This window comes from Leptosomus discolor, chromosome 11 (assembly GCF_034619465.1).
Source record: "Leptosomus discolor isolate bLepDis1 chromosome 11, bLepDis1.hap2, whole genome shotgun sequence".
Taxonomy (NCBI): domain Eukaryota; kingdom Metazoa; phylum Chordata; class Aves; order Leptosomiformes; family Leptosomidae; genus Leptosomus; species Leptosomus discolor.
Window position 1 is genome coordinate 22,117,367 of NC_141401.1, and position 22,142 is coordinate 22,139,508.

The 22,142-nt window shown below is 40.4% G+C and overlaps 1 protein-coding gene across 1 annotated transcript in view; it reads left to right on the top strand.

Moving 5' to 3' along the window:
- Positions 1 to 22,142, top strand: part of TCF12 (transcription factor 12) — a 171,262-nt gene that overhangs the window by 116,417 nt on the left and 32,703 nt on the right. The window contains exon 9 of the mRNA XM_086471565.1: positions 2,736 to 2,788. Coding sequence (XP_086327691.1) covers positions 2,736 to 2,788 — 53 coding nt within the window. The remainder of the gene's footprint in view (positions 1 to 2,735; positions 2,789 to 22,142) is intronic.

Sequence of the window (22,142 nt, forward strand, 5' to 3'; positions counted from 1 at the left end):
ATTATTTAGTAGGGGAAAGACACAAAAGGGAAACAATTATCCTTTTATATGCTAAAAGTAACTTTATTCAGGGCAATATACAGTTCATTGTAATTGGTTCAACATGCCTTTAAAGTTCTTAGCAATTGGAGACCAGTATTTTAGCCTAAAATCAAACTCCCTTGCAAAATATGCAGGCAGAAACTTGCTTGAAAATTGTTACAATCTTATGACAGTATTAATACTTTATTCTGGAGATACTTAGAGATAGATGAGATTTTCATACTCTGTCATAGTCAGCGGTAATATTTCATAGCTCTAAAGACTTTCTGTTGAATTAAGGAAGCAAGAATGAGCCAGCTGTCCTATCATTTCTGCTGTAACACTATAGTGAATAATTGGGTATGCAAGTTTTTAAAAATCCTTTTTGGTATAGAAAGACACTGTAACCTGGTATTTTAGCTTAAAGGCTGCCATATTTCAATGTCAGCATGTTATGTCATTAGGATTTCTCTAGTTAAATGTTTGGGTTTTTAATGCTTCTCATTCTGTATGGCACTTCTATTCCATAATAAAATCTGGTTTGTTGGAACCCTACAACTTAAACCATAGTTTACCTAAAATAAGATTTCATTAAATGCAAATTGTTTCTTGGTGTAACTTCTGTATTAACTGGAACTGCAAACTCCTTGGGCATTAAAATAATACTGAACTTGCTTGAAATTGGGGGGGGGGGTTTAATCTTTAATTATAAAAATACGACTTTGGAACTTCACCCCTCTCTCTCTCTCTATGTGTATATATGTATGCATGCGTGTATATATATATGTTTGTATTTAAAAATACCATTTTCGTATAACTTTAACCTGTTGTGAAGACAAACACCACTTAATCTGGGGTTGTCTGTCTTTACAAATATTTTTGTAAGTATTCATGTTCTTCAGAATATGAGAATCAAACAGAGCAGTTCTTCAGATCTGTTTCAGAAGAGGAACAGTCTGAGGAAAGTTCAGTGATATTGCTTGCCACTTGGAAGGTGTTTAAAATTAATAGAAAAGAGTTGGTTTTTTTTAAAAAAAAAGTTGTTGTTAAGGTTTAGCCCTCATTGGATGGGTTTTAGTGGGAAACTACTGTAATAGTAACCTGCTGTGGTCTTCAGTAACGGGGGCTGTTAGAGTGGGACTTTGGGCGCTGGACAGAGGGTGAGAATGACGTGGGCAGAAAGGTTGTGGTATGAAGCAGTCATTGAGGGAGAGTCCTAAACAAGACTGCCTGATTTCTGTTATATACTGGATTATGTGATTAAGTAAGATGCTTGTGCAAACTGGAGAGAGTTTGGTAAATTCCAGATACTATTAAATTAAACAAAATGAAGCAAAGTGTGGTGTTTTCAGAGTAGTACTCCTATTTACTTTTTACTTTGGAAGAGAAGCTGAAGGGGTATGAACCTGTTCAGACTGGTAACAGCATGATGTTCCTCTTTCTGGCATGGCTGAATCTGGGGGACTAACCTGGGACGTGGCAGGTGGTGGTTACAAATTTATGGAAATGTTTTCCAGAAATGCCAGGAAAAGGAAGTGCACTTTTATCTCGAGTCTTTTTTCCAATGACTTAAGAAAGTATATCTGAGTTTTGGTGTTTTCCAGTGGACTAGTTAAATGTTACAAAACTGCTGCCTGAGAATTTAAAGTGGAGTTGAATTACAGCCATTTTATCCCCGAGAAGTAGTCGCCTGACCAGGATTTTAACAAACTCTCTTTAAATTTGCTATTAAAGTTCATTGAAACCAACCAGTGTTCCCTTCCAGGTGACACTTCATGTGCAGTGTAAATATCTCTTCCAGAAGTCTTTCTAGTTTCTTTTCAAACATGCCCTATGGGGAGTGATCAGAGTGAAGATATCCGGCAGATATTTTCACCTTATCTCACCTTTATCTTGTCATATCATGTAATAAAATTGTGATTAAATGTTCTGAATGAAAACAGAAAAATAGGAATTTTGTATATTAAGTGAGGACTCAGTTGTAGAACTGGTGATCTTGCCAGATACTAGTCTTTCAGCACATCAGATAACTTCTAATTTGCATGCATACTGTTCAGATTAATTTTATTAACAACTGACTAAACTGGTTCAGATTCTTGATTTTAGGTAGTGAAATCTGGGTACTTTTGTGATGTTACAGCAATTATTGGTAGAAGGAAGGAGGTATCATACTTCCAACTTTACTATTACATACAAATTCGAGTTGTATTGCCTTTATTACTTAAGAAAAGTAACTAGGTCATTAGATTTGCTGTTTATTCACAACCTTGGTAGTCTAAAAGCTAAAGAAATTTACATCATATTGGTGTTTTTAGAGTATAAATCACATTTTAACGTCATAAATTCCTAGCTAATGCTCACGAGCATTTTTCTCGCATTTTCCTCCTTACATATCTCAAAATCTTACTTTGTTTTTTAGCAAGTGTATAAGGGCCTCAGCGTACCCTTCGGTGTTAGTGTTCTTGGGAATAACTGCTTTCCTTATGGAAAGAATTGAAAGTAATTATTTAGCAAAGCTTTATTTTAGAGAGGAACATGGGTATGTTACATTCTTACATTGATGTGAAAGACAAACTTCACTGTCACAGAATAAAAATGCATGAAATTGGAAATAAGAAATCCATTTTGGAAAGAAAAACCTATATATTGTAGTTATTTATTCTTTTTCATCTGTAATGTAGATACTTGATGAAACATTGTTTTTCTGTGTCCAGATCCTCTACAGACAAAGAAAGTAAGAAAGGTGCCCCCTGGTTTGCCTTCTTCGGTAAGTACTACATTTTTTACCTACAGTAAACAAATCGGGCTCAGATTGTGCTCTCTTCGCCTGACGTACATACAGATTACTTGAGCATTAGGCAGGCTATCTGCTGGACATGAACAGCTAGGCGAGGTAATTGGGAGTGGTTCTGGAGGACTAAATACACATTTGATGTGGGATTTTTAGATTTCATAGCACTGGCTTGCTCATATGCTCCTACCCACTTGTCCCCGTCATTTGAATTCCTCTCTTGGGACGAGAGCTGGGCCAGGAGCTGTCAAAGAAGATCTCCTGTACAGGTCTTTTGATGTTTAATTAGTCATTATGTTGCTGAACAGGAGGACAGACAGAGATTAATAGCTGAGAATCTTAGAAATTTACATTTGTAATAATCCCAGTGGAGCTGAAGACATTAAGATTCGGAGGACATGTACAGCTCAGCTTGCCTCAGTAGGACTGAGGTTATTAATATGCATAAATCACCGAGTCAGATGTTCATTGTGAAGCCCTGGTGGATTTTAAAGCCTTCATTAAGCCTTTCCTAACTTCAGCCTAGCATCAGGAAAGCTTTCAAGCAACTAGTTTGTTGATCCCTCTTTGCTTGAAAATTTATCCTTCGAGAATAAAGGGCTTTGATGAAAAAGGTTGGAAGGGTTTTGGTGGAAAAATCATTAGTGGCTGTGGTAATCTAATGCTATAGGGGTGTTCTGTGGTATTAAATGTGCTTTATTCTTAAAAGGAAGAAAATTGTTTATAAATGAATCTGCGTTTAAAAATCCACGTGAAGCGAAGGACAGAATCATTTTTCCCCCCTGCGCGGAGGGGAGGGGGCAGCCCCGCCGCCTCGCGGGGTCCGTCGCTTTGTTGTGCAAATGCGGCGGCTTTTCCTTGCCGGGGCTGAGCCCCGGGCGCAGGGGCGCTCGGCTGAGCCCTGGCGGGGCCGGGCCGGCTCCACAGCCCGCGCCGCGCCGGCGGCGGCAGAGAGCGGCTCCCGCCGGGCCGGTCTGGGGGCAGCCTCAAGTGCGGGGGGTGTCTCCCTCCGAGGCCTCGCATCTCCCCTCTTCTCTCCTCCGCTCTCCCCCTTGTGCTGCCGGCGGTGCAGGCGGGAGCCGGGACCCGAAATCCTCGTGTGACCCCACTTCCAGCTGGAGCCGGGTGGGCAGCTGTGCCCCGAACCTGCAGCCTACCTGGGAGCCAGCGCTGCAGCTGCAGGCGCTCTCGAAGGCTTCTGCTTGCATAAGCACTTGGGCCCCACTAGAGGCTGAATAGCTGCTTGATAAACAAAATGAACACAATGCCTCAAATCATTATTCCCGAGGCCAGGAATATTCTTCTTCTCCCACACACACCACCACCCCACCCCACCCCCCTCCTTTTTTTTTTTCTTTTTTTTTTTCTTCTTTCCCCTTCAGCAGCAGCTAAAAATAGTTTGGCAATTTACATTTTAACAGTTGCATGTTATGTGGGGTGGCTTTACAGTCTAGCAGATGATTTCTGCTAGATTAACAAAAATGTATTTAAAATGTCAGAGAAGCTAAAACACATAGCAGTGCAATTTTCCTGTAATTTATTGCTGTAATTCTAGGCGAGTAATAAAGCTTACATTGCGTGCTTAATATTTAGTAGCGTCAGCCAGGTAGAGAGATCGTTTTAGCAAACGAGGAATTTCTCGCATTTCTCCTACCAAGCTTTGATTTTAAGAAGCAGTGTTTTTCAAATGGTTTTCATTTAATTCCCCTTCTGTAAGGAGAGCGGAGACAACAAAATGCCGATAAATTTTATTTGCGTTAACATTGTACCGATCTGCACAATCAAGTGCAGTTACTGTGAATAATCCATGGGTGTGATGCTGCAGTTTTTACATAGAGTTTCTCTTGTATTTCAGTGCTGAATAGAGCCTTGAAGTAAAATGACATATTAAAAAACCCACCAAAGTTATATGACATGTTATGCGTTTGGAAGGTGACACAAAACTAAATTTCACTGAGCATCGTAGGAAATTCAAATTGAGTAGACAAGTATGTAGATGTTGTGTTAAACAAGCCAGAATGTATTGTGAGAAAGATAAAAATTGATTTAGCTAATAGGTAGCGCAGAGAAGTTTAGTTATAATGCGGAAAGTCACGGGAAAGATGATACTTAATGTTCTTTCACAAATCTGTCGGGGTTTTTTCAGTTTCTGAAAAATTGTTTTCTGCAATGTTTTTGCGTTAGTATAGGGCTGCCATGTCAACGCATACTCATCAGTAATTTAATTTCCTAGATAACTTTAATAACAATCTTTTAAGATTCTTTTTCTCTTGGATTTGTAAGGTATTTTCTGAAACTACTTGCTTTGAGGTTTATCTTCTTTCATGTGTTCTTCTCAGGGCCTAAAGTAAAAATAATTACAGAGGAGAGTGCTAATCAATTGTTCAGTCACTTTCTAGAATGCAACACAATCTGAACTTGGCCTTTTACTGCAAAAATTAAATGCACCAGGCAAATGCGTTTTTAAGCTTTTCTGTCATAAGTGACTATGTAGTGAGTTATTATCTAAAGCATTTTGAATGCTGACATGCAAGCGTGTGTGTTGAACTACAGCTACTAAATTCAAAGCCTTGTGGGGAGGATAGAAACTAAAAAATCAGTGGTTTATTTTTTCTCACTGTTAGCTCATGCCAGGCTTGAGTGAACAGGAAGATTATGATGCGCTGCTTCTATTACAGCAGGGGGGGAAAAATACTGTTTGGTGAGTTACGTTATCCTCAGAGATTCCAAGCTGCTGTATTTCTGAGAGTTCTTCTGATTGTAGGAGTTACCATAACTAAGCCAAGAAACTAATAGCATCATGTGACTTGAAACCAGTTGTAACTAATCAGCGGGGCTGAGTTAGAAGAGCAGCGTGTCAGGGTTTTCAGAGAGCTGTTCAGTCTGCAGAGGGAGAAGAGAGCAAAGTAAGGCTCACTTGGAAATGCACAGGGAGATTGGTGTCTAATTATGGATGGGCTATGAGCTATGTGTAGTCAGAAGATATTTCATAACTAATTTATGATTAGTACCATAATCAGTAGCTATCATGAGGTCATAATTCTAAGAAAAATAGTGTGAATATCTATCATCATTCTTTTGCCATAGTCTCATATCGGAGAAATAACCTGAAATATGTCATGTCTGATTTTTGTTACAGAAGATCAGCTGTGAGACACAGGCACATAACAGGCACAGGAACCTGACTGTTTTCTGTGTAGTGCCATTTCTGATAACTATTTTGAGTCTTTTAGACTTTCCACAGTGCCTGAGACTATCAGTTAATAGTAAACTTTAGATTGCCACTTATTAAGTAAGAGATTGTCAAGTGAGTTTTTTCAAATACCAGAGATCTCTTTCTAAATTCAAATTCATTAAATTTTTCAATACATTTAAGACAATTTATAGCTTGAGTGTAGGGGTTCCTCCTATATCAGCCTCTATAGTATGTGTATAGTCCATGGGATGCTAATTTATTGCAAGAGCTCTTCACGAAGCAATGCTAGAGAAAACTTGGCTTGCATGCGTAGAACTACCTCCCAAACATTTAAGGCACTTCTTAGTACCATGCTAGTCTTTTAAGACCAAGCTTGAGAAATGTACTTCAAGTGATGTCTTGTAAAGATACCAGTGGTCACAGAAGAAAAATAATAGATCCTGCTCCCTTCTGTACTCCCTCCTTCCTCCACCCCTCCCAAAGGGTAAGAGGAGATTATTTGAAATGGAGTAGAAAGGATTCAGTCCTCTGGATATTTGTCTGAAACCCAGTTTTTGAGACTTTAATATTTAGATTGTATTAAAAATAATCTAACGTTCACGCCACTGGGTGGACTGTTAGAGAATTATCCTCAATATTAGCAAGTTCAATGTGTATGGAAGTAGCTTGCTGTAAAGCAACACCCTTGGAGTACTTTTACTAAGTCTGTGGCTCTGAATAAAAACTTGGGAGCATCCTGGGTGGATACTTTGTGTGATGTTTGGACTGGCTGTGATGTTGTGGTTAACTGACTTTCTAGTGGGACTTTTTTCTTTTTGTAAGGTTTGTTCCCACTGGCTAGAAACGGTGACAAAACATAAAAAGCAGCATTTAGGTGGTTCAGAGCTGTTCTGAATTGCCTTGTGCAGTCAAGTGATACATTCAACTGTCACTTGTCTTTAGTATCTAACACTCTCAAAGGCAGCAGCAACTGGCCTGACCCTTGCCTCTGATGCTGTGCTGTGTTTTAAGAAGCAATTTCAAGTAACAAAACTGAGCAAATAAATCCTTATGGATAATGCAACACCGACTTGCAATTTCTTCCTTGTGACTCAGTTTTCCATCTCCCTTTCTGCTTTGTGCTGGTTCTTTGGTCACCTGATTCAAGGGATAGAGCTTTTAGGGACTACCCTGTACTCCTTTTTAAACACCATGTTTCTCTGTGAGCTTAAACAAAAAGCAAATGTATAGAACATCCAACCCCTAAATTATGTTACAAACCAAGTAAAGTGTTTCTTTGAGATTTTATGTATACTAAGAAAAAGACCTGGTTTTCTGGTTGCATTATTGCAGTTTTTTCAACATGGCCTTTATTTGCAATCTGTCTGAAATCAGCGGTAACCTCAGAATATAGCATCCCACCTGCTCTTTGCTATACAAGAATATTTAGCAGCCGTTAAACAACTGAGCAGTCCATTGCAGAGTCCTGCTGTGAGAGTTCAGGTCGAGTTCTCACTGAATTAGGGTGAAGGTACTTAACTAGCCCTCTCTTAATAGCATTTTTTTATTGCAATCAGATCATTTTTCCAAACCAACTATCCCATCATCTGACTGTGGTGAACTATTGTGAGGTTGCTTAATTGAGCGATCTTCCCTTTGAAAATCCTGCATATACATATCTGAGGGATATATAACGATGTCAAATTATTTCTCTGTGTTTGGGTTTGCTGGAGAATACTTTATTTTTGAAATTTTCAGAACATACCAAAATGAGCATATTAGGTGCTCTTAAATTAGAGTGTAGATCTGCATAAGAGAACCTTAAATCTGTCCATAGTTCTAAAAAATTAAAAAATAATATGACTGAATTGCAGCTTGTGTCATGTAGGGAGAAGTTATATGGAATTGCTGCAAATTCTACTTTACCTCGAAGATTAATTAATGTGTCCATTACCATAAATTAGTGTGGTGTTTTATAACAATAGATAAGGATAAAAGCTTTTTTGAAGACTATTTCTTAATATCTTTTGCTTGATAATACTTGTGGTTTTGGAGGGAAGGCTTTTATAATCCCTGATGTCAACGGGGAAAGTAGTGAACAGCGTTGTGTTACTGGACTTTTACGTGCCGTGGAACCGAGGTGTTTCCTTTCAGTTGCTTGCCCAGCCCAAATGTCGGACAGGTTGCTTTGCCTGGGACTGTGCCATTTGTCAGAAATGGGCAAGACAAAAACGATTGCTTTTTCAAAAGAATGGTACTGAAATTAAACCGCTGCATAATCTTTAAACGAAATTTCAGATGAAGATGTGTCTTTACACATGGAAGCAAAGAAATGGAATTAAATGACCTCTTGTTTTAGTGCCGCTGAGTTTCTTGTGATGTCAAGACTTAGAAAGAAAGTAAGTTGTCCGGTCTTGGAGATTTAGTTATGGGATTTCATACCATTTGCACTGATAGCTAGGATTAGTTGTTGGCGGTTTTTCTTTCTGTAGGGAAGTAGTAGGCGGATTCCGAACTGCGGATGGCAGAAGGATTCCGTGTTTGGTTTTTGATAGCTGACTCGGCTTCGTTTGCAGAGCAATTTTTCCAAGCAGCGAGTTGAAGTACAGAAGGGGAAGGATGTGAGGAAATACATGCTGAGGCACAGTTAGCTCTCTGCGTTTTGGCATGCAATCTTCTAAAGCTTCTCTGACACTGAATTATTTAATAAATTCAAAAAGTGAGTGTGTGGGGGTGCGTTAGGCTGGGCTCAGGTTTTGACTATGGAGCCACCTACAGGGAGACCACACAAGTGCAGGTGTAGCTTGCATGGTTTTGGTGAGGGGAGAGAGTGAAAAATACACTGTACTTCAGTGATGAAATAAAAGTTCAATGATACAAAGGTTGGGCCAGCAGAGGGACCCCTTAATCACTTTTTAATTTTTCAAATAAATTTTCTTGTCCACATTGAGCTGATGTGGGAAGACTTGTATTCAGGTGGTCTTCTGCAAGCTTCAGTAACAGCCTTGCAGATTCATTTCAGGTTTTAAAATTCTTTTAAGAATTTTATACACATTCTTAGATTGTGTAGGGTTTTAGCACGTTTGGGGATGATGATTGTCTGGCTTCTGATGGGATAATTTATTGCCTTAGTATAATAAACATATTCATTTACTTTTGAATGCAGATATGGGTAGTTAAGACCTCCATACAGAGACTTTCAAACCTGTAGTGCTTAATATTTTCAGCAAAATAATAAAAATTCCTGAATTTGAGCAATATCCTATCAAAGTTGTATTTTGAAAGAAGTTTTAAAACCTCTTCAAATAAATTTTGTGTTTGATTCTGAAGAATGTGATATACAGCACACTTTTTTTTCCCCCTTCATTCTTTCCATTCTAGCAAAATATTTATGTAAGAACTTAAACATCTTAAATTCAGTATTATTTGGAAAACTACTGAAAGAGAAACTTCCTAGCTGTAGTTTCCAATTAAAAAAACAACCAAACCAACCAAACCAAAAACCTTAATTTTTTTAGCCATATCTGTCATAGGTAACTGGGGGGTTTTGCAACAAAAAAATCCCCAACAACAGAAAACACAACCACCATTGCCTGACGCCCCACAACCCCCCAAAACCTGATAGTATTGCTAGGTAAAAAGAATGGATAGCAATTAATATCAATTTCATTAATATTTGTTGTCTATTCTCTATCCCTTCAAACCGTTCCCTCTTCCCTGGTTGTAGTAACATCAATGTTAAATGTGAAGTTGAAAACAAACGTTTTGAACAGGAAAACCACCAAAATATTTTAGCTCTTGCATAGATGAGTGAATTAATTTGCTTAAAGCATCTTCCTTTGGATATTGTGGAGGTTTTGCCTATCAATTTTAGTCCACTGGGTTATTTTAAATTGTCTTCCGTGCAGTTAGTCTGCACAGTTTCTACTGAAGAGCGTATGTAGTGGCTGGTTAACAACAGAAGGCTATACTTCTAGGATTTTAAAATAAATTAAGTGATTAATTAAATAGAGGGCAGAATAATAAGTAATATGTTTTCCTCTTGAAACAGCCAGGTTTGTTTCTTAGGGCTTGAAATCTTGTCTACTCTAACAGCTCCATTGTGCATGATGTTCAGTGCTGGCCTTGCTATAGTTAATCATCATAAATGTTTGGGTTTAAAATAAGTTACATTGGGAGTCCTAAGATGCCTAGAAATTTTTTTCTGACTCGTTGCAAGAGAAACAGCTCAAAGTTACTGTGTATATTTTAATTAGCAACAGGGTTGTTCAGTATTAGACTAATTTTCTATGAGTTTGTCTTTTATCCTCTATTCCTTGTTCCTTGCTTTTATTTCAGTGGGGCATCAGCTGGGGTCTGTCTCCTGTTCAGGTTCCAGTTTTCTTAGAACTGGTAGGAACTTAATCGCTTGTGAAACTTCTGTTCCTCTCTCGAATGTGGTTGAAATTGATAGTAAGTTCCAGCCTTGGACAGAGCGTAGAGGAAAGAGGAGACTTCTAGGGCAGTTGCCTTTGCCTTGTTTCCAAAGATAGCAGGTTAACCTAGCCCTTAATTAAACTAAACAGAAATTCTTAAGAACAATAGAATTAGTATCCCTATCAAAAGCAGGTTTGGGCTTTTCCCACGTTACCATTCTTTCAGTAGGATTGAAGCCAACTCTCTGCGAGGAAACTCATGATACTTGAGTTTACACATCACCGTTGCTTTTGGGGGGGAAAAAAACTTTTCATTTCTAGTTGCACATCATTAATTGTAAAAGGTTTGCCACGTGTTGTGTTTGAATAGACCCATGTAAAATAATGAAACTGTGATAAAAAGTGGTAACCTTTTTAGAGTATTTTGGTATTTCAGCCTTGTTGTGGTTTGTGTTTGACCAGAGGATGGCTCTTGTCCATTGAGGCAGTTACAGAATTATCTTTCATATGCTGTAATTTTTAGTGATCTGGAGAAATGATGTTTATTTTTTATGACCTCAAATGATGGGTTACATATGCTTATTGTGTCATTGCTTTGTGGCTCTGACAAATTGGACAAAAAGGTATTTCACATAAAAGTTTGTTTTCAGGGAGAGCGTGTGGTTCATTCACAAAACCTCTTAGTGTTAAAACAGCCTTTGAAAATGTTCCTCTACAGGTAGCTTGGTTTATTATTAGGTCAGTATTTCACTCTGCATCAGCTTTCATAATCTCTTTACATACTTTAGAAACAGGCAGTTTATTGTTTTTGACACACAGTACAGGGTCATGAGTGGAAACAATTCGGGCTACAAAGTGCATGTCAGTTCAGCGCTCCTCTGCTGACGGCATGTCTGTCTGAAATCAAGTTTAAAAAATTGGCCCTGTCTCCAGCTGACTTGTTTTGTCAGGCTGAGTCATAAGATTAACCCTTGACTTGTCACCAAGGAAAAATGGAGTAAACAACTGTACCCAGTACAGTATCGCTGATCCAGCTATGATTCATTTCACTGTAACATGATTCTTTTAAGAAAACAAATTTCAGAGCAGCTGTTGCTTGGCTTAAATGGGGATTATAAAAATTGCAACCACAAAACAAAAACTGACTTTGGACCTCAGGAGCTTTTGGAATAGTTATCTGGTAGTAGTTCCTGCAAATACAGAGTTACTGGTAACAACACCGCAATTTTTCGAGCAGTATTTCAATTTCTTCCATTTTAGGTTTATTTTTCATCTATTCTGGTGAAAGTAAACTTCTGTGGGTTAAAGTTTGATACGCTTGATGGAATTATGGTTTGATTCTGTGAGGTGAATTGATGTAGCAAATGTCCTGTGAGAAACAATGCTTTTGTACAATAAATACAGAGCAGGTACAGTGATAAATCTCAAGTATTGTACACTGAGATTTTGTTTCTACCGATGTAACTGAGGGTGGGACAACAGATTCCCTTTTCGGTGAAATTAAATTGTTATCCTTTTGATTTGTGGGGAAGTAACTCCGGAGCAAATTCATTTATTGACTCATTGTGGAGGTACCAGTCTTTAAACTAGTTTGGCTACAACCAGACAGCATTTGCAGTGGCGTTACTTGGTTCTATTGATCGCTTTGTTGCTGTTGTCTTAGCCACGTGATGGTGAACGTCAATGATTTCCTTGTGCTGATAAATGTTAATTGTGTTAGTAAATACTGCCACTTAATATTACCTGTGTATTTTTCATTACAATTGCTCTGTACCAGCATAGAGCAGCTGTAATGCAGAGGAGCCTCCCTCCCAAGGCTACACAGTAAAGTTAGTTTTTCCTGCTGCCACGTTTTAACGTTTTTCTAGTTGTTTGTAATACTGATCAATAATGCTTGTTATTTGACGGCTCTTCATCTCAAATACAACTGTTTTGAAGACTGAGCATGTGTGCATGGAGGCATAGTAGCTATAACAGCTATGTTGATGATAGCCTTTACTTCAAAGAACCTGCTCCAGTTACCCTGGAAGTATTTTTAATGATTTAAAAGTTTGTGCGCTTGAATTGTTTCAGAAAACAAGTGTTCTCCTCTTCAGCTCTTGATAGCTGAAAGCACCTTTTCTGGGGTTTAGGTTTTTTTCGAAGTTGTGCATTAGTCTGAATTAGTGATTTTAATCTAGTGCACTATGAGAAGTAGCACATGCAAAGATCTGAAGATCTTTTAGCATATCTCATCTGTGGAGCCCTGAACATTAGTGAAAAGCTTTAAGGAATGGCATTGTTAGCTGCAAATCAAAGCTTCTTACGGGCTCTCTGGGGACTGAAATGGGTCTTTGTGGTCCCTAGGGGAAGAAGGAAGCTGCAAGTCACTCTGTTGGCCTGGCAATTTAATAGTCTAAAGTATAGTGATGTCCTTTTTTGCAGCTGCTGCTGCTACGCCTTTTGTATTGGAGGAGAGTTCCGTTCCGATATCATTAGCTTTACTGCAGAGTTCGGTAGTGCTGGATGTGTAGCTTGACTTGCAGTAGAAATGCAAGTGTCCTTCAGCTGTTGTAAACTCCAGGATGTATTTGCCAACATACTCTGAGCACAGTAGTCTCCTAATTGATTGGCAGAGTTCGCTGAAAAAGCATTTGAAGCCTTAGGTGTGATTTTTTTTTTTTTTTTTTTTTTTGGACAGTATACGTATATTCTGTGTATTTACAAGACACTCCAGTAGTTATGTCCTGAGATAATGGACATTATACAGAAGACCCACTAAGATTTTTATCTGGCCAGGGTATTCTACTGTAATTGATTTGTTGCCCTGGCAGAAGATGTCACTGACACAAGTGTGGTGCTTGGCAGAATGAACCCAATTTCTACAACTTGTGTTATTTCCCTGTAAATTGCTGAATTGAACTTTGCCCGTTTTTTTTCTTGTCCTGAAGTATTTTCCTGCTTTTGTCAGGGAGGAGGCAGGGAGAATTCGCAGCATCGGCAGTTGATAACAGTTAGAGGTGGAGAAATGTGGTTTTGCTTTAACCTTTTTTTTCCTGGGTGGAAGACTGTATCTGGCTTACCAGGAGCTCCGTTAATAGCCGGCTGCATTTGTATGTAGAAAATAAAAAAAAAAAAAAAGTACACCTCATTAAGAGTTAATGTCCCTGTTCAGTGAAGAAAGGACTTACCAGGCATAGATAATGTGCAAATATCGAGGGATTTTTGTGCTGGAAGTTGCAGTCTATTTGCTGTGTGGTATAATTCACATTTTTGCGATGTGCCAAAGTGGTTGGGGGTGTCCCCCTCCCTTCTCTTCCCTTTCTTCTGTGGGCTCGTGTTTCCAAATAACCATCATACTTTACCGTATCTTAAAGATGAATGTTGGGTGATTCCATAAAATGAAACTATTCACATGGGGCTGTTTTATTATTTTTATTTTAAGCCCAGCATCTTCTCGAGGCTGCCTCTGTGTTGTTAGGGTCGTGTCATCCCACAGGGGCAGCCCGCGGCCTTGCTGACGGGCCGGGCCGGGGTCCCGCGGCCCTTGCGGGGTCCCGCTCCCGGCAGCTCCCCGGGGCTTTGGGAGGCGCTCGCCGAAGTTGGAAGCAACTCGGGGCAGCGGCAGATGGCCGCGGGGCTGGAGCCGCCTCAAGCGGCGGCGGCGCCGCTGCCACGAGCGCTCTAACGTAATTAAAACAAAAAGCGGGAGATGACTCGCTCGGGACGTGTCCACTCGCGGTGACCCCGCGGCTCGCCGTTTACCGGGCCGCGCACGCGGGGCTCCGCCGTCGGCGGGCCCGCGGGTGGGGACCGTCCCGTCCCGCCCGCCCCTCCCTATGCCGCCGGGGGCGCGGGCCGCGGAGGGCTGGCGGGGCCCCCTCCCGGGCTACCCCCGCGCCCGGCCGGAGATGGTTCAGTCCTGCTTTGCATAAGTCGCCTTTGAGGCGCTCCATGTGCGCGGGCGGCGCGGAGGAGCGGGCGGGCGGGCGGCCGGGCGGGTGGATGTCGTGGAGAGAGGCGGTGCACTTCAGCCCGGCCCGCCGCCAGCCGCGCCATGTACTGCGCGTACCCCGTCCCCGGGGTGGGCAGCAACTCCCTCATGTACTACTACAACGGGAAGACGGTAAGGGCGGCCGCCTTTGTTCGGCAGCCGCGGAAGGGCTGGCGGGCGGCCGACCGGCCGGCGGGCGAACGCGAGTTCAGGGCGCGGGGGTCGCCCCCGCGGCCCGGCTGAGGGAGGGGGCTCTTTCCCGCAGGCGAGTGCTCCTCACCAGCAGCTGCACCGGCGCTTGTGGGCCGCCTTGTGCAGCGGGGGGAGAGGAGAGGAGAGGCGAGGAGAGGCTCCTCGGGGGCGGACGGAGGCGCCGAGCCCGGCTCGGCGGGGGCCGCAGCCAGGCGGCGCTCCCTGAGGGGCCGCTCCCGCCGGACCCCGCTCCCGCCGGCGCCGGCTGCTTCGCCCTGAGGGGCCGGCGGAGCGCGGGTCGCTGCGGCTCTCCGCTCGGGTTTGCGGTTTGGTTGGGCTTGGGTTTCCTCTCTTGCCTCCCCCAGAGCGGGGTAGAGCGGCCTCCTGGCGGGCCCCGCCGGTGCCCGCGGCGGTAGCGGGCCGGGCCGGGCAGCGCCGCGCCCGGAGCTGCTCGTTTCGCTGGTGCGATATTGAAATAACCCAAATACTGCTACGGCCGCGGGAGGGGGAGGCAAAAAAGTGGATTCTGAAGAAATTGAGTCTCCTCTCTGTGTTGTAACTTTCTGGAAATTGAATGGGGTGTTTCTGTTCCGTGGTTGGTACTTACAGTTTGTAAGTTCGTATGACCGCCGTTCTGATTAAAAAATTAAAAACTAGCGTACAACGGTAAATTTAACACAGCGTGTTTTTCCTAGCCTGTTTATGTTGTGTGTGGTTTTGGCTTTCTTCTGTTACAAAAATAACATTAAATAGGAAAAAGGGAGATGCTGATACGATCTCGTCAGTTGTGTTTTCTTTTCACTGCTCTCTTCTCTGGGCCTGTGTGGGCTTTGCCCTCATTAGCAAACTTTTTGCTGAGATTTTTGCTCAATGCTAATTAAACTAGGGATCATTATATTTATTGAAGACGCTGTACGAGCTTCTTGAATAACAGAAAGGATGCTGGAGGAGAGGTTAGGGGAATGAGTGAAATTGCTCGGTCTCTATTTCATTTCCTTCGGTATAAATGCCAGCTGTCCTTCAAATATGAAATTATTTTTCTTTCATGTCTGCTTCTAGGCTGAAACAATCTGTTTGAAGTTTTATGTGAAGATATATATAAGGCTTAAGTAAAATTAACTATACAATACCCCTGAAGCAGAGGGAATATAACTTGCATGGAGTTTTGATTTTATTCTTTCTAGAGCACAGATCACTCTATTACAACATTTCTCTTTGTTCTTGTAGCAGGAAAAAAGGCTTTGATCTTATTAAGTATTTCCAGGCATATAGTAGATGGAAGTGCTGGTACTGTAGGAGAGCATGGCTTGAAAATTGATAGCATGTGCCTGTTATGGGTCAGAGGTGACCTTTATGAGCTTGAGGAGTTAGTAAATAGATGACAAATCATATGATGATCCTATATCATGTTGCCTAAGGTTTTATTTAATTTTTTTTTTGACATCTCGCTAGCTTTTAGTATTTTCTCTCCTAAGAATTCTGCGAGTTGGACTAAATTGCTGATTTAAATATACGTAAGGAGGAGGATATGTGAAGTTGGAGGGATTGGTTTTTGTGTAACAGTTCTTGAAGCATGCATCTGGGTGTGCATGCCAAATCTTTGTATGAACCTTTCCATGATGAAAGAGCAGTACAAACCCCAATTCTTCTGTCTTACCGCTTTTATTTGTATTGCTTGATCAATTAGTAGTGGATAGTATGTACCTCATTGCTCAAGTTGGAGATTTTTATTTAGATTATTGCATTACATTTTGGATATTGACACGTTCCTCAATACCTGCCGATGTATATAAAATCTGATTTATTTACACACAAAGGAAGTGGGAAGTGACACGTAGAAAAATGTGTGTTTAAAACTTTTCATTAAATATGTTTTGTTCTTTTCAGCTTCTTAAATTTGTATGCCAGAAGAAAGCTTAATATTAAGCTAAAAAATCAGAATCTGAGCACCCCATTAGACTGGCACATGAGTTATGAAATAAAAGTTCAAAATTAAGTCGGGGGGTTTACTATTAGAAGAGGTTCCATTTTTGTACTTACAGTATGTTTTAGGAGGGACATGTGAAAGTGAAAAGTAATATTTTAATACAAATCCCTTGCTAAGGAGTAAGATTATTATTACCATTATGTGTGATAGCTATTACAAAAAAAAAAAAAAAATTAAGAATCCTCACCAAATTTAAAAGAAAAAAAAACCTTAATCTGCAAAGAAAACAGAGCACTTGCACTGAACTAGAAGATTTAAAGGTTTAGCCTGTTTTTTTATTGGTTTTTGGGTTTTTTTGGTCCTACCTGTTGCTAGATAGAAAATATTCTCAGTTTATGGAAGGCTTACAAAATGTTAATATAGAACATTTTTGGGGAAAAAAAAAAATAGTTAAAAATTGCGTCCATCTTCAAAGATTTACCTGTTCTTCTCTTTCATTCAAGAGCTATGCTAGAGACCAAAAAAAAAAAAAAATCAAAAAGCTTCAGCCTCAAAAATGCTTAGGTAGAAATAATAGCAGAAATTTAAATTATACTTTTTAAACATTTAAACTTTATTCCCTTTTAACTAATAAATAATTAAGCAAAGTTTTTCATTCACTGGGGCCTTTTTTAAATTTTACAAATTGCAGTAGCACCAAAATAATATTTAATAGGGGGTTTATATGTTCTTTGTGCATAAGGAATTAAATACAGACTTGAAAGATTTCCAGTTTTTTTCAGTTCACCGACAAGATTAGAAATAAATTGGTTATTTTCTAAATATACTGTAGATTTATTTTTATATAGATTGCAATAGGGTAACGTGTCAGTTATCACCAAAATAAATCATTTTAAGGAACAGCAGTGATTATATATGACTACTATTTCATGTGAGAATAAATTTGTGAATAAATTAGACATTATTGTTGTATTCTATGCACTGTATGAGTTAATTTGATACATCAGTCTAGGTAGGAGTATTTTTTATTATCGACGAAATGTTTGTTTTTCTCAGCATAGGCTGAGATTTTATTGAGCCCTTTTCCAAGGTGGAGTTACTGCATTTTTCACAGTAGATTTGTATACAGTGCCTGTTTAAAAAGGCAGAGGAAAAAATGAGCACATATATATATATTGCATATATGTAATGCTTTGTGATTCTTTTTTTTTTGTAAACTAGCTTATATTGGGATTTTTTTGAGGAAAAAAATATTGATTTGTGAGTGTAAAAGGCTGTTCGTAAATGTGTCCCCGTGTGTGCATCCATACATAGATACGTACGTATGGGCACATGTGCATAGGTGGCTAAATCCACACGGGTGTGGGTATGTGTGCGTACATTTGGGTGGTTTTTAGTGGAGAACACACCTGCCTGGCAGCCGTCACTCTGAGTTACAGCAGAGAAGCACGCTCATGCTGCATGGTGCTTGGATGATGCGACAGTGTGCCTGTCTGTGGCTGTCACGCAGTAAATAGTGCGCCAAGTCTTTTAACAGCGATGTAAAATGATTTCCGTTTGTAGGTTTTGGAGCAACCAGGTGCTAAAAAGAACAATTCAATTCTGGTTTTATTAGGACTGGGCCAGTTAGTGTACAGAGAGGAAAGTACAATTAAAGCTCTTCTGTACCATATGCTGCCCACAGCAACTTCGGCAAGGTCAAAGCTAACATTTGTAAGGCAGGACAAATATAAGATCATCTGGAAAATCTCTAGGGGTACACGGCTGTGGACAGTGAATAAAGAGGGGTGGTAAACACTGGTCAGCTGGATTGGTTTTTTTCCCCGTTCCTTGCCCTTCTCCTTCCCCTCCCATCCCACCGAAAACCAACGAGTTACAATGCGTCAGCCCAAGAGAGTTTTCCCTGCTCCACTCCACTGAGTCGAGCTGCCAATCTACCGAGCAGTGCTCCCCTGCCAGAAGGGTATCTTGTCTGCAACGAGCTTTATTGGTGCTTTAAAGTGAAGGTTATGTCTGTTTCCTTGGGCAAATGAAAGCGGCGAGGGATGGGATCAGGTGCTGTGTGAGATGGATCTATATCTCTCAAAATGTGAGCACCAAGGAGCAACACCCCCTGTTTGCTTTCATAATCACGTGCGTGTGGAAGGCGGTTTGAGAAACAGAATGGTCTGTGTCCGAGGGTCAGAAACTGAAAGTACCAGTGAGTTCAGGGCAGGGAGAAAACAAATGCAAAAGGCAGTGGTCTGTCTACTGCTGCATCTTCCTGAGGTCAGTACTGGTGATGGGGGATTCCTGCCACTGCTGGAATAGCCTTCTGGGAGACAGGGAACAGGTTAGGAAACAGGCTGATGAGTTTCAACTCTTCAGTTTTTTATTTCCTTAAAATTTGGATTTGATCAGGAATTTTTGAAGACTCATTGTATGCATCCTTCAGTAACAGCGTATTCTGAAGAGTGTGAGGAAGAGGTTTTGATTAGCAGATAAAATATAAAAAGAATCTTCAAGCACTATATACGTGTATTTATTTCTGGTGTTGCTCCTGCTGCCTTCCCTTCTTTTTCCTCCCCTCTTTGCCTCACACTCCAGTTTAAAAAATAAAATAAAATCAGAAGAGCAGACCAAAAGGCTTCCATATACTGAATTTGGGATTTTTGATCAGTTTGCCTATCACTTTTTAACATGACTTTAAAATTGTCATTTACTAGGGAAGAAGCTGGGAAGTATTTGTGTTATGTGCCATTGCAGTGGGATTCTGCATTTCAAAAATACCCAAATAGGCATGTATAGCATGCCCAACTGCATAAACATTTATTGGAGATGGAATTCAGTTTAGCTACTTCAAGGAGTTTGAATTTTACACCAACCTTAAAAATTATGGTTGAATTTGCAGACAAGACTGATGCTCTGAAGTAGTGTTTTCATTCTGGGTGGTGAGAAGAGTTTTTGAGATGTATGAGCCTTTACACCTAGTATTGGAAACAAAAGCGATTGAGGGTATGGTATACTGATCTTGTCTACTAGGCCTCTTCATTTTATCATCTTGCTTAAATACCAAGCAAGAATTTAAGGCGGGGGGGGGTTTTGGCAGCTTCTGTCTTACTGCAAAGAGGAGCATGGAAAATTATAGTTACTATTTTACATTCCTGAAGTTTTAGTACATGATTTTGTCAGAAATGTAATAAACATAGAAACAAGTTTCCTTTTCCCAGAGCTGCCTTTCATCAGAATTAGCTTTTGCTGCAAAACCTGCAGATAATACACTGTAAAATTTTGCCACATGTACAAATCATTCATCAGTGCGCACTTGCTTAGTGCATGACTGATGCTGATGGAATGTAGATAGGCTACTTAGCAGAGTTTACAAGCTACAGAATTGTCCATCTCTACTGACTTCAAAAAATTCTGTCTCCAGCAGCTTGACAAATATTTTTCTGAACCTCCAAGGATTGTTAATATCTAGGCTTAAATGAGTAAATTCGTAATTCCATAAACAGTATGTATGATGGGAGCCTCGGTCTTGAGATACAGCATGAGCTCATCGGAAGTAAAGTTTGGTTGCTTCATTGCTACTTTTTAATCTGCTTTTAACATGAATATTCAACATTGATAAATATTGCAGTAAAATTGCCTGAGAGGAAGTGTGCCAACAGGAGGACTCTGAAGTGTTATATTTATTAAATGCACGTATAGAATGAGACTTGGAAGTTTTACTTTGCATAAAATTCGGTAAACCCAGATCTTGAAATTAATGTTCCTGTTATTGCAACTTGTATTAGTAAACAGAAGCACACTGTGGAATCCTTAGGTAAGTTTTAGAAATGTGAGGTCTGTGTAACTTTCATGATAGTGTGTTCATTACATATGTTGATCATCAGGGCAGATTTCAGAACTGAATGATGCGTTTGTTTTGCTTAACCCTGGTGTAGTACACATAATGTCTTCTCAGCTCTGTTCTGAAGTCAGCTCCTACCACTGCCCCTCAAAAAAAAACCTCCTAGTTGTTATCCACTGGAGACAGATAAGCTGGTTCAGGGTGCAGGAGAGACTGACATGGGTCTCTGACTTCATGTCCTTTGCAACTCATTTGTCCTCCTTCCCCCTGCAGAGGCTATCTACCCTTCGGAAGCGCGGCAGCGTCAGGATTGATGTATATTCTAGCATAGTTCCAAAAAAGCCCAGTCCTCCACTTGATAAGTCATGTAAAAAAACCTGGTTTTGGCGTGCGTTTATCGGAAGGGAATTTCCCATTCATAATCGGAGAGTGTTTTGCTTGTCAGCATGGAGACACATCCGATGCCTTCAGGCGCAGTGCGTTCAAGGGGATTAGAAGATGGGCTCCTCTTCTACCTGCTGGAGACAACCCTCTTCAAGGAGACTCTGCAGACAGGCTGACCTTTTAGCAGTGTTCCTTGTCTTGACGGGAATGTCAGCCAGGAAAAACTGGTTTGTTGCCTCCTGGATGTCACCGTTATCAGTTTAATAGCTAAAAGAAGCTGCCCTGAGCAGCCACATCGTATTTATAACTGCCTTACTCAGCTGTTGCAGAAGAGAAAGCCCTTTAACTAGGACACAGACCGGGGAGCTGCTGCACAGCCACCTAGCCTCCCGCGGGCCAGCAGCCGCAGAGGCCACGCTTTGCTGGAATGGGGTCCTAGTGCACGCAGGGCTTTCAGAGGGAGCAAGCTGGTCGCCCTGATACATACGTTGTGCTTCCTGACTTAAAGTTTCGTCTTTTTTTTTTTTTGTCAGCTTGCTTATTTAAAACCTTTATTTTGCATCTCATGGACTTCAGGTTAATATTAGTGAATTTTCTCCTTTGCTTTTAAATTTCGTTTGTAGTAACACAACATTAAAATTATGATTAGGTCATTAACCAGGAAAAAACCTGGTGCTCATCTGCAGGTGATCAGATGACATCAGAGGCCTGGTTTTAATTTGTGGGTAGTTCTGATTGTAACTAAAAGAGACTTGGTCCTTTTGTGGAATTGGCTGGCTGTTTCCCCACATCTGGAGTTAATGAAGTCTTTGAGACCACATCAGTTGTGTTTTGCCGCAAAAACCCTTTGATCTGAAAAATCTAGACTGGCACAAGTGCAGCTTCATAACATTGCAGCGATGTTTTTGCAAGCTATAGTTAAGATACCAAAACAAGCAGAAACTATATAAAGTTGTGTGTCTATGCTGGGACTTTCATGTAGCTGTTTGGAAGGGCCTCTTTTATGTTAATATAGTTCATAACATTTTTATTATGTTAATAGCTTGTACATATGTATCTGTAAATGATACATTTGTAGGAGTTTTTCAGTTTAATTTCCCTTTTGAGATAGTGTTTAATCAGTTTATATGTATCACCCAATTATGTAAAATGTTAAAATTGCAGTCTGAAGCTTGTATTTACAAATCTCATCGATAACATTACAGTTTAAAAGAAATATAACTCGTCATTGTAGGTGATTTTACATTAATCAGTGTACATCTCCATGGCAGTGCTAAATGTCGTAAAGCTTTGTTTCCACTGCTGTCCTGTGACAGTGATAGATTATCCATCAGCTATAGCATATGCTGCGTTATTCTTCACAACAGAGAACTTGCAAATTAAGCCCAGTTTTGCCTAATATGTTTGCAGTCTTATGAGTGCGAGTATTTAC